We start from the raw sequence: 13,269 nt of genomic DNA, 5'->3' as shown, positions 1-13,269 counted from the left end.
TTTTTTTTTGATTTTTCTTCTCTTCTATGGGAAATGGGGGAATAAAAACTGGAAAAATCAATTTTGGCTTTGTGTTTTACATATAAAGTGCTTCTAAACTATTATGGTAGTTTTGTTTATCGGGTAAGAATAATGAAACCTATATTAACTAACCGCGTGTGAAAATTTTACGTCCAATCGTAAAAGGCGCGAAAACTATTGAGTTTAAATGCTTGACCATGACGTCATCTATATTGTACGTTGTGCAAAAAATATTAAGTAAGAAAAGGTCACGTCAGTCGTTGTATTTGTTTCTCATCCTATATTGAGCTAAGCATAGGTGAGCTAGAAGTGTTCGACGATTAATTTATCATCAATTGACCTTGAAAGAAGAAAGGGAGGTCTGATGATTAGAAGAAAGGGAGATGGTCAAAATGCAGCTTTAGTGTAATTCTGAGCCACGGTTCCTAGTTGATCGATATGACATTTATTTGATCTTTATGTAAGAATTCATAGTGTATAAGATTGAGCTCGATGCTTACACACCCCAACGTAGTTATGTATGATAGAGAATATGACATCATCAACGAAACATTCTCAACTGCTGCTGACGGTTACAACGGTTGATGTGCTACTTACGTAGACTAAGCCATGTTGCTTACTAGATGAAGTGTAGCTTCAAGTTATGCAGTGTGCACATTGAACCAATAACCTGTATATTACATGGATAAAATTAGACATAACAACCATTTGTGCTACTTACGATACGTGTATACACGTGTTTATATAATGATAGCACTGTTTAGGTATTTGATAGAAATCCGGCTTCGACATCCATACATGGATATACACGACCAAAGTTAAAAACATGAGTAGTTAAACTCCACACTCCATACTCCATGCCTCACAACCAAAGAACACACACAAAAGAATGCTACAAAATTAACAACCTTATATTTTTGCTTATACTTATAAGCTAAATTTAAGATTTTAAACTTAAACTTAGAGTTAATTTTAGAATTTATTTCATCGTATTTTATTTTACAACCTTATTTTTATATCACTAACAACACATATATCGAAGTTTTATTCCTAAAATTATTTTTTAATCATTAATAAGTTATTCCGCTAATGCTGGACATAAGCAAAAAGATGATTCTATAATGGAAAAAAAGGGTACAAGACTATGGGGTTGTTTAGATGGGGCTAAACTTTTTAGCCCCATATCACATCGGATGTTTAGACACTAATTTAAAGTATTAAATATAGACTAATAAAAAAACTAATTTCATAAATGAGTGGTAATCCACGAGACAATTTTTTTAAGCCTAATTAATCCATAATTAGAGCATGTTTACTATAGCATCACAAAGGCTAATCGTGGATTAATTAGGCTCAACAGATTCGTCTCGCGAATTAACCCAAGATTATAAATGAGTTTTATTAATAGTCAACGTTTACTATTTATAATAAGCGTCCAAATATTTGATTAGACAAGGGACTAAAATAAGTCACTTGTTCCAAACACCACCCAGGATGTTTCAAATCTTCTTCGCTATCCTATCTTCAAATTTGCTCTATCTCCGTGCAGCAACAATCTGTCATATCACTTGTCTTCTTATAAACTTTGATATCAAAATCATCCCCCTAGAAAAGGCCTCGTTAAATTTCTACTTGTGCCCCGCCACTTCCCATTACCTTTCCTCGCCGCCTCCTTCTCCGTTCACATACTCTGACTGTGCTGCCGTTGTTCCGCATCCTCCAGAAGTGGGTAACAACCAAAGGGCTCGTTCACTAGACACTGTTGAGTATAACTTTTTTTTTCGTACGCACGTTTCCCGAACTGCTAAATGGTATACTTTTTGCTAAAAAAAGTTTACACGAAAGTTATTTTAAAAAACCATATTAATTCATTTTTCAAGTTTTTAATAGCTAATACTTAATTAATCATATACTAATGACTTTTCTTGGTTGGTGTGCACTTATTAGACCGCTTAAGCGCTCTCTCTTGCGAACGAGCCCAAAGAGGTCAAGGGAAAAGGGGCCGACTCATGCAAGGTGGAGTTGAACGCGTCCGTCCCTAGCTAGCTTTGATATGGCGAATTGAAGGAGGTTCAGTCATTTTTCCAAAAACATCGCATCGATTTTTTTACACCTAAATAAAGCATTAAACATAGATGAACCAAAAAACTAATTGCACAGTTATAGAAGAAATCTTGAGATGAATCTTTTAAACCTAATTAGTCCATGATTAGACATAAGTGCTACAGTGACCAACATGTGCTAATGACGGATTAATTAGGCTCAAAAGATTTGTCTCGTGGTTTCTAGGCTAGCCGTGAAATTCGTTTTTTCTTTGTGTCTAAAAATCCCTTCCAATATCCGGTCAAACATTCGATATGATGTTTTTACCAAAAAAGTTTTGGCAACTAAACACCACCTCAATTCATGGATACGGGGGCTGACTTGGGGACAGAGCGTGGGGGAGGAGGCAACCAATCTTGTTTTTAGGGTGTTCAGTGGCTAAGCACATTAGGTCTGAGGTGGATAAATTGCTCGGTGTTACAGTTGGTAATGATTTTTTTTTTTGTTGTTGTTGTCAAGTTACTCCGTTTGGCACTAATAGTTGGTTGGCTACTTCAGCTGGTATTTGGAACATATCGAGGTGCAGCAATTGCACGAGCCCTTTGGCTATACTGTCTCATTGTCACACTGGGTGAGCCTCATCAAAGAACAACATAATTACTAAAGCTGCGTTACAAGGAGAAACCCCGAACATGTGAACATGGGATAGAGGGGTGATCAGCACGTGCAAATGAAAAATAATTTATGAAATAAAAACTTATATAACGATCTTAAAAAAATATGGTAAAGAAAATCCTAAAATCAAGTTTAAATTTAAAATTTAAATTTAGTTTATAGACATAAACATAAATAAAAAGATAGGGTAAGACCGTGAGAGTGAGTTCGTAGATCACCGCTGCTTTCCGAACGAACCACCAAAGTCGTATAAATAAAAATATAATATACTTACTACCTCCCATATTAAAGTCATTTTTAAGTCTTTAGATACAATATTTTAACTCTTCATCATATTTAAAAATTATTTTGTGATTAATATTTTTATTGTTACTGGATAATAAAATATGAATAGTATTTTATGTATGACTAATTTTTTTTATGTTTTTATACAAAATTTTCAATAAAACGAGTGGTCAAACTTTGGACACAGAAATATGGAAATGAAGTTATTAGGCCATTTTTAATGTAAGTTTTATGGACACGATTACCTAGAGTGACATGTCATCTAGAAAGTTTGAACCTAGGATAAAACACTCATATCTCAATGCATAGTTTCATCTATTATTGTTTTTTAGGTTACATGCAAGACATAAGTTGTCTAAGTAACAGTGTATAGAAGGTTTCATCTCTATGAAACTCATTTTATCTCTCTCTTCATGAATATTTTGCCACATCATAGGGGTTATTTAGATGGGGCTAAACTTTTTAGCCCCATATCACATCGGATGTTTGAACACTAATTTAAAGTATTAAACATAGACTAATAAAAAAAACTAATTTCATGAATGAGAGCTAATCCGCGAGACAAATTTTTTGAGACTAATTAATTCATAATTAGCAAATGTTTACTTTAGCATCGCGGAGGCTAATTATGGATTAATTAGGCTCATTAGATTCGTCTCGCAAATAAGTCAAAGATTATAAATGTGTTTTATTAATAGACTATATTTACTATTTATAATAAGTGTCCAAACATCCGATGTGACTATGAGCTAAAGTTTAACCACTAAAAACAAACACCCCCATAAAAATGTCTATATCAGGGTTTCACTTACTGCGCAAACCGTCAAAACCATGGTACCGTGCTCCCGCGGATCCCGCACGATAAACGCAAAAACCGTGATAAATTTGAATCTAAAAAATTTGAATTTAAACTCGCGCGGTTTTCGCGGCTTACCATGCGGTTTTGCACGGTTACCGCGCGGTAACCGCGGTAAGCACTTGATAAAACAGCTCATGAAAACTGCAGTAACCGTGGTTTCCCACGTGGTTATTGTGGCCGAAACCACGGTAACCGCGAGGAGACCACGAGTGTGATATCAAATGCAAAAATAACTTTATAAAAAAATACATAAAAAACAGAAAAAATTTTGTGACTATATTTATGACATAGGAAAAATAGGACATGTTATAGGGAAAACAAAAAAAATTTCACATGACCTTTACTAAATTCTTGATATTGCGACATCAAACATACATCGTCATATCACCCTTCACCAATAACAAGTAACAACAACTACATTTACATTTTGACTTTACGTCACAAGTCACAACTATACCTACTACCAATTATTACTAATGTGCACGTATAATTTTTCTCCATATATATTTTTTATATATCTATTGTTGTATATTTGTATTTCAACATTATATACCCTAGTGTCTAGTGTAAATTAATAATGACTTAACAACAAAATATTCTCAACCATCTTCCTATGAAATATTATTTGCAATAGGCTATTTTAATTTTGTTTTCCGAAATTTTCGTTTATGATTTTTAATTCCACTGAAAATACTTTTTTTCATAAATTTCTTTGACAAAACTACACTATATATCAATAAATACAACATATATTTTTCTCATTAAATTTTCTTAAATTTTTAAAATTCTCCTTAAATTTAAACTCGGTTACTGCGGCTATGAGACGGGGGTAGTAGTACATGCAATAGATTCTGAAATTTATTACTAGTACGTACTACCCAGCGTTGTGAAATGAAATGCATGCAGACAAATGAAATACAGGTAGTAGGTGGTACACAAAAACACAAGCCTCGTGACCGTCCGTGGAGATCACATGATCCATCTCTACGGGTGACATCACCATCGTACAATACAACACATTTATATGTATACACCCGCAAAATAAATACTACCACATAAATACTCCGTGATACAGGACAACCTACGCGTACACCCCTCCACGTGGCGCACACCACCCCACGAAAATTTTTGGAACTTGCCGCGCGCTGGCCACGTGGGCCCCGCATGTCAGCCCCCCGGTTTTGAATCCCATCTCACCCCTTCCTTTCCTCGTCGTCGTCTCCACTTCCCAATCTCGCCTGCGTCGCCACCGCCGCCGCGTCATCCGCTCCACCTCGCCGCCTCCCGCGGTGCAAAGCTGCATCCTTTCTGCAGCCTAGCACACCCGCCCGCTCGCGCGCCCTTCTCCGTCGCGGCTTCCGGAATCCGGAGCCGACTCATAAAGTGGCTACATGAGAGGATGGAGGAGATATGAATATCTGAGGCGGAGGAGAAAAGGAAGGATTTTTTTCTTCATTTTTAGTTGCATCGTCGGCTGGAGGTAGGGATCGCCTGTGCTTTCGGTTTCTCTCCGGTTCCAAATGTGCTTGCTACGATTCGGTTCACGCCAACTTTTTTGGCTGATTTTTGGGACGAGATCGAGAGCTCCGAGATACGGGTGGTGATTTTACACTTTGCGATGCTCTCTGTAATGTTTATGTGTTTTTGGCCCTAAAAACTACAAGGAATCTCGGGCGTTTTTCAGTTTTGGTGCTCCCCTGTTTGAAATTGTTTAAACTTGTTCGTACTTGAAGGAAAATTCCGACTTTTTTTTGTTGGCTTCACTCTCTTCTTAACAAATATGAGGTGTTCGCACAGTTTAATTAACAGATTAATGCTCCAACTATTTTATGAGGAGGAATCCAGACTCCAGAGTGGAAAATTCTTGACATTTGTGCAGCATAGTTTTTATTTCTCTCGGTTTCTTTTCTTGACATTTGTGCTGCATAGTTTTTATTTCTCTCGGTTTCTTCCCCAAAATTTGAACTTGTTTGAAAATTTTCGAAATGGACAGCCTCCTTTTTGTCCTCATCTCTTTGTAACCCGAGTGAAGCAAACCTTTTCTTTTCGTCCCAATCCTTTTTTTCTCCAGTGTTTTCTTTACTTTGCAGAGCATTCCGGAACAAAGTCTTTAGTATTCCACAAAGTATGTTTTTTTTGGTTGATTCAACACAAGAACACCAAAAGAACATTTTTTACCTACTTTGTTCTACCAAACCCGTCGTTTTTATTGTTGCACCATACTTAATCTATACTGTTAAACAAGTTGACTTGAAGGACCAAGAACATGCAAAATTTGCCGCCTAGTGCGTGCAGTTGACTAATTAGATGCTTGATTTGGTCGACATGAGCCAGTCACGTAGCCTACACAATATTTTGTATACTTTGCTTTGTCGTTCCTCATTACCAATACAATAAATATGATGAGTACTGAAAGCTACACTTCTGTCACTTAGTTGCTAAATGTCTAGGCTCCACTCAATCTCGTACCCTTGATCCGAATAAAACGGATGCTTTCAGATCAGTAATTTAAGTGGAACACGTTGCATGTAGCAAGCATCATTATATGTTTTTATTTCCTCTCAAATTTGTTTATTGTTTTCTGCAGCGAAAGCTACCTGCTGGTCAGTACTGGCCTGTGCTAGGAGGCTTCTTGTGAGGCAACCAGAGGTGTTTTGTTTGGTCAAAGAAGAGCTCAGCTCTCTTCTTTGTCTTCTTCATGAGGTGCTTGCTGTGAGGCCTGAGCCGTCCTGCTTGTTCTTGGAGAGAATATAACAGTATTCCAGAAGCAGTGTTTTTGTTGCTATTGAAACTTGGAAGAGAAACTGTGTTTTGAGGCTTGGCTATGTCAGTTTCAGAGAAGGTGGTGCCACCATCTTCTCTGTCTTCGGCAGATTTGGATCCGCTGTTGAAGGATCTCACAGAGAAGAAGTTAAGTTTTCGGAGAAACGTGGTGTCCTTGGCGGCTGAGCTCAAGGATGTGAGGAACAAACTTGCTTCACAGGAGCAGTTGTTTGCCCGGGAATCCCAAACCAGAAAGGTTTGTTTCTCCTTTTGTAGCTGGTCCCTTCCAGATTGTTGTTGGATTTTGTTTTGACAAGGGGAAACTTATCACAGTTTGCTGAGACAAAGGCAAGGAGCATGGAGGAGGAAATAAGTAAGCTGCAGAAATGCTTACATGATAAAGATGAGCAACTACGTTCTTCCACAGGTTGCACGGAACAGGTCTTAACTTGAACCAATTCCCTTATGTGCCAATGCCAAAAGGCCTTTTTTCCCCCTTAAACCATGTTGGGAGTCATGGGGTCATGTACTGATGGTTGGGTATGTGACATTGTTTTGAATTGATTGTGCATTTACATGCTAGTGATTTTGTTTGTGACATGTATTGTAACGCTATGCTCTAGACTATGAGCATCGATCTATTGCTCATGAAACTAATTCTAACTTGACCTCTTGACATAGCAAGTTCATAATCGATGTGTTGTGGATGCATGGTGACGAAGGAAATTACTCTTACCTTTTTATATCTTTCAGACTCCAGTCACTCCACTTTATATTGTTTCTGTATGGCAAATTACTGATGTTGGTGCTGGTTTTGAGGCTCTAATAAGTCGTGTTTATTCAACTCAAATGCACTTCCTCAATAACTGTTCTAATTATGTGTAGTACCTTCATGAGTTGGATGATCTTAGATCGAAACTGTCAGTTACCCAAGCTACAGCAGAAGCAAGTGCAGCATCAGCCAAATCAGCTCAGTCGCAATGCCTGTCGTTATTGAAAGAACTGAATGAGAAGGACAGCTCGCTGAAAGAACACGAGCTTCGAGTCAACAAGCTAGGTGAGCAGCTGGATCTTCTCCAGAAGGACCTTGAAGCAAGGGAGTACTCACAGAGGCAACTCAAAGATGAAGTTCTGAGGATTGAAACAGATATCATGGATGCAGTTGCCAAAGCTGGGTCCAACAAAGATAATGAGCTTCTAAAGATTTTATCTGACGTATCTCCAAGGAACATTGATAATCTCAACAAGCTTTTGAACGCTAAGGATGTAGAGATTGCCAGATTGAGAGATGAAATTAGGATATTATCTGCTCACTGGACGAACAAGACAAAGGAACTAGAGTCACAAGTATGTTCTCTTTCTTTCATCTATAGAACATGCTGAATTCCATTACAAAATAACTTTATATTGTGCTAAAATGTTGTACTTGAAATTTCTTATTTGTTGAACAGTTGGAGAAACAAAAGAGAACCGACCAAGAACTGAAAAAAAGAATTCTAAAGCTTGAGTTCTGCCTTCAAGAATCACGGTCTCAGATAAGAAAACTTCAGAGGGTATGTTCATACTTATCCTTGTTCCTTGACACACCAAACGTGTTTTCTCTTGTAGCATCGTTGTCCATGCTCATTAATCTGGTTATTATCTCATTTGGGGTTGAGGTACTTGAGATTGAATACGCTGCATTATCCCCGGGCATCAAACAAGTTTTCTGACAATTCAAACTAACAAATCTAGACCACGTGAATGAAGCATCTGTGCTACGGCAGTTGTGCCATAATTATCTGTGAACAATGTACAGGTCAAACTGATAACAGATACACGTGTTCTGCGAAGCCCCATTTTTTTTTAATCACTCGTCTCTAGTACCAGTTAAAATAACTGTAACATCCCAGGTTTTCACAAACCTAGTGTGCTACAGTTGGCCGGGTCGGTGAAAACCTAGAGTGTTACAATAACCGTGCCTAATATCAATTTTTTAAAAAAGATGGAAGGGGTTCATGTTTGACTTTTTTATGAAAAAAAATCAAATAGTATATTTACAAACAAAAAATAATTTATAAACAAAACTTTTAAAACGTATGCGATCTACTCCCTCTGTCCCATAAAAACTAAGTCTAGGAGGGGATGTGTCCTCTCTTAGTATAATGAATATGAACACATCCCCTCCTAAATTTGGTTTTTATGGGACAGGGAGTAAAAGCCAATGCTAGAAAATAAATTTCGGTAAAAAAACTCCAAAATTTAAGTTTTGGCTTATAACCATAAGCAAAAACGAAAAGATGAGGGTAGTAATGTCTTAGGCATGTCTTTGCTCCAAACTTGTTTAGAACTTTTGATAGTGATCATTTGGTTCGTGAACTTCTGTGACAACTTTCCTAGAGCAAATTATGGTAGATTAATTTAGCATACTTAGGCCTTTTTGGGAGCTTTGAGCGTATATTCATCCTATTCTCTATCCTGAAAATAGAGGATGGAAGGTAAAAATTGAGTTCTAGTAGAATATTTATCACATCCTCTATTTTTTGGATGTCATTCATATTAGGAGAGAGAAACTCTATGTTTAGATATTTTTTCTCCATATGGAGAATGTTATATATGGATGATCTGCTGGTGTATAAAGATATATGAAGTATAAAACTATTTTAGATGATCATTCAAACGAAGATATGGATGACTAAATTTAGATGAGTCGCTGGAGATGCTCTTAAATTTCTGTTAAATTTCTGATAAATTGGTGAGATGTCATATTTTTCGAATCTGAAAAGGCTAGTTTTTTCATCTTGTGACTTTTAATTCATTTTCTAGATTCTATCATTATTAATTCCCAGAATCTCAATGAGAATCTTGACTATAAGCTCTCCAAATAGATCTGGACTGAACGATTGCTTCTTGCTTCTTCAGGCTGGTGAGAAAAGAGACAAGCAACTCAAGGAGTTGAAGGATCAGGTGGCCATGAAGCAGCCCAGTGTCCCATACCGCGACGACAAGCACAACTTCTGGGAGAACCAGAGCTTCAAGTTCATAGCCTCCATGTCAATGCTCGCACTGGTCATCCTCACAAAACGATGAAACAGCATCCCCAACTCCATCATCCTGTGTAAAGATGCTACTAGTAGATTCCAGTTTTAGGTGAGCAGCTTGCTCATAGTCTATAGTCATGTAGGGCATGCTGCATGATCAGTCATCAGATGCCCACACTTAAATTTGCCGACATCCAAGATTAGCTTGTACTAGTATTGTAGTAATACTGTAGTACTCTAGTGCAGTTGCTGCTAGCTCATGTTAGCTCTCATAAGCAGTATTGTAGTTACAGCAACTACCTAAATTTAAGTCTAGCTGCCGCAGCTGTAGTTGCGGTTGTATTAATGCTGATATGGTTCCCTTGTTCCAAACTTCACTGTCTAGCTAATTAAGCTAGTTCTTGCTTCTGAACTCTGAATTTCTGGAGTTCAGTATGCAAACAGAACGCACTGGTTGTGAACAACCGTGCCAAGGTCCAAATCAGCAATGGTATGAGGTGATGAGAAGCAAATCTGGTCCAAATTTGGATGGCATTTCTTCTCCACAAAGAAAAATCAAATGCAGAACAAGAGAAGGCAACTAGGCAAGTTCAGTTCCAGACTCATTTTGCTTTCCCTCTTGAGGAGATTGTTCTAGTAGATAATATGCAAGTTACCTTCAGACAAGTTGTCTCACCCAATGGGAAGAATCAAATATTTTGGTTGCTAGAATCTTGGTGATTACAACGTGGGAAAAATAATCAGAAATGTACACACTTCCAGCCAGCCATATCTGCAGGAACAATATCCATGTTTTGTACTTCTTATCTATCATACAAAAGGTAGATCAAAGCTTATGAGCCGGCATGTTCTCCAGGGTTATTTGCTCGAGCATTCAGCAGGGGTTGAAGCGCCTTGACAACAATGCTCATGTTTGGTCGAAAGTCTGCTTCATATTGAACGCATAATGCGGCTACAGCTGCAAACTGTTTGAAATATACAGAAGAACGATTCAGAAACCGAGTCTACAAAGAAAAGTGCTGCAGACAATAAAACTCGGACAAATTTAATGTTGGATTCAGGCATGCTTGATGCTTCAAGAATGATGTTGATTGGGCATATATATAATCCTAATCTTAGCTGGCACCAACAAAGCTTCTGGCTAGAAGATAGGGGTGATTGTTTGGCCTTTTTATGGAAAAATCAAACCGTATATATACGTATTCTTAGCGACCTAAAAGCCAAGGCTGAGTAATAAACTTTGGTAAAAGAACTCCTAAAATAAACTCCAAATTTATGGTTGAAAATTCAAATAACTCAATAAGTTCAGGTGAAATCAGCAGTTTAATCTTTAGCCATCAGTTTCCTTTTGCACATTGTCAAAATTATTTCTGGAGCAATGCTACTTAAATGAACTATGGCAACCAACAGGAAAGAGGTCTCTGAATATCTGATACCTTTGCAACAGCTTTAGGAGGAAAATCCCCTCCAAGTCTTGAGTCAACACATTGCCTAACCTTGTCTTCACTAAGCCTTGGGGTGGCCTGCCAATGTTGAATAAACCATTAATCCGATCCACCAAATAGAATGCAAACAGCATGTGCAAATGGAACTTACCCATGTCACAAGACTCTGCTGTCCCCTTGGTAATGTATGGTCGACAGGTTTCCTTCCGGTCAATAGCTCAAGAAGAACAACTCCAAAACTATACACATCACTTTTGGAGCTAAGCTGTCCAGTCATTGCATATCTGACCACAAAATTGTAACCAAACATTAGTCGAGATAATTCCAAAGGTTTATTATAGGATTGAAGAAAACCACAACATACTCTGGTGCATGATATCCGAAGGTTCCAAGAACCCTAGTCGAGTGAAGCCGAGCTGCCATGTCAGGAGCTTGGTTTGACAGATCAAAGTCAGCTATTTTGGCAACATCATCATCAAAAAGAAGAACATTGCTGGACTTGATGTCCCTGTGTATGATATGAGGCTGTGCTTTCTCATGAAGATACTCCAGGCCTTTTGCTGCACCAACAGCTATCTTCACCCTTTGTGACCATGATAAGACTGGACCAGGTTGAGCTCCTTTAACACCTTTCCTCCCTGTAAACAGATAATTTCCACATTTGGTGGTATTCAATGTTAAAAACAACACCATAATTAACTCTATGAAGAGATGAATAAATTATAGAAGGAGAGAAAAAAAAAAGCATGGCTGCACAAGACCATACCATGAAGCATATCATGAAGAGAACCCATAGTAGCAAACTCATAAGCAAGAACACGGAGGTTCCCATCAACACAATAACCAAGCAACTCGACAACATGTTCATGCTTAAGCCTTGACACCATAGACACCTGTGGATGCATTTTGAAATGAGTTGCAATACAAAAGAAACTAAAAAATAATAATCTGCAGGATTCGTAAGCAGAGATGAACACAGACCTGTGCCAGAAGTTCTTGGTCTGGCTGCTTACTTGAGTCTAGCTTTTTGACCGCTGCACTCCTACCATTTCTTAGAACACCAAAATAAACTCTGCCAAAGGATCCTTCACCAATCAAAGCTTCATCACCAAAATTCTTTGTCACTTCCCTGATTTCATCAACAGGGATGGTGGGGACTGCAATTGGCTGCACTTTCACAGGCTGTGGACCTCTAGGAGTTGGATCAGATGGCCGATATGCATCGCTCCCTGCAGACCGATTGCATCAAAAACACTGAGGCACCATCTGCAAACTGCAGTATGGATCATAAACAAAAAAAAAAGAAAAGGGCCCAAATGCTATTACTTGTTTGATAATGGTTCCCTGGGTATGGATTCCTGTTGTCTGGTACTCCTTGAGTATCTTCATCACCACAGCATGCAAGGCACGACATGTTCTTCTACCCAAGAAACAAATCCTGGAAGTGGAACCACGCATATTTCTATCAGAATTAGAAGCAGCAACATCCATTTTTGTTTGCAGAAAGATAGCATCAGGATTCAGGCAGTCAGTCAACCAATCAAGAAAAGAAAGAAAGAGAGCACTCAATTGAAGAAACGAGCAGAAGCGCAAGCACAGATGCATTGCAGCAGCAAGTATGCACCTTTCGCGTTGCCCCGGCGGGAGGCGGCGGCGGAGGAGGAGCAGCAGGTCGCTAGCCGACGGGGGGAGGAGGAGGAGGAAGCAGCAGCAGCACAGCGTCTCTGAGCTGTGCGGTGACCTGCCGGTGAAGTTAAATACGCGCGCACAAACTGGTCGTCGCAGAGGCAGCTTCCTCAGCTCCTCCGTGTGTTCGTCAGAACGCGTGTGTTGGAAGAGGAGAGGAAAAGGCGTATGCTTTTGTTCTCCTTCTTTTCTTTTTCTCTTTAAGCTATTGACAGAGGAGCAAAAGCCATGTGCCATGTGTGTCATTGTTAGGCTATGTTCGATACACAGAGGAAAGGAGGAACACCCGTCTTTTCGCTTCTAATTACGATTACATGTCAGAATTTGAATTTTATATTTAAAGTTGTTTTTAAGATTTTTTTCACCGTAGTCTATTTTAGGACTTTAAATTATTTTTCGTTTACAATATACCATTTGTTTTTTTATATAAAAATGCTAAACAATCATCCCTAAAAAGATATGTAAAACGAGG

The 13,269-nt window shown here is 38.4% G+C and overlaps 2 protein-coding genes across 3 annotated transcripts; one reads left to right on the top strand and one right to left on the bottom strand.

The window, feature by feature from the left end:
- The first annotated feature begins 5,121 nt into the window (after window positions 1–5,121).
- On the top strand, window positions 5,122–10,201 carry LOC102709644 (nuclear envelope-associated protein 2-like). 2 transcript variants are annotated; one of them, XM_006653957.3, is made up of 6 exons: window positions 5,122–5,363; window positions 6,471–6,902; window positions 6,980–7,087; window positions 7,532–7,993; window positions 8,098–8,199; window positions 9,548–10,201. In XM_006653957.3, exons 2-6 carry the CDS (start codon window positions 6,708–6,710, stop codon window positions 9,713–9,715), a joined length of 1,035 nt encoding a protein of 344 aa, XP_006654020.1. In that variant the 5' UTR covers window positions 5,122–5,363; window positions 6,471–6,707; the 3' UTR covers window positions 9,716–10,201. The 2 variants fall into 2 exon arrangements, with proteins under 2 accessions (XP_006654020.1, XP_015693136.1); XM_015837650.2 differs by lacking the exon at window positions 5,122–5,363 and having other exon boundaries at window positions 6,199–6,902.
- A 132-nt stretch (window positions 10,202–10,333) lies between these two features.
- On the bottom strand, window positions 10,334–12,919 carry LOC102709364 (pto-interacting protein 1-like). Its single transcript, XM_006653956.3, has 8 exons — window positions 12,736–12,919; window positions 12,438–12,549; window positions 12,093–12,340; window positions 11,878–12,004; window positions 11,476–11,749; window positions 11,263–11,395; window positions 11,103–11,189; window positions 10,334–10,631 (listed from the first exon to the last, which is right to left on the bottom strand). The coding sequence occupies exons 2-8, from the start codon at window positions 12,523–12,525 to the stop codon at window positions 10,500–10,502; spliced, it is 1,089 nt and encodes a 362-aa protein (XP_006654019.1). The 5' UTR covers window positions 12,526–12,549; window positions 12,736–12,919; the 3' UTR covers window positions 10,334–10,499.
- Between the last annotated feature and the right edge of the window lie 350 nt (window positions 12,920–13,269).

The sequence above is a fragment of the Oryza brachyantha genome, chromosome 5 (assembly GCF_000231095.2).
Source record: "Oryza brachyantha chromosome 5, ObraRS2, whole genome shotgun sequence".
Classification (NCBI taxonomy): domain Eukaryota; kingdom Viridiplantae; phylum Streptophyta; class Magnoliopsida; order Poales; family Poaceae; genus Oryza; species Oryza brachyantha.
The sequence above is the reverse complement of the archived record's forward strand: the minus strand, read 5'-3'. Positions and strand labels throughout refer to the sequence as shown.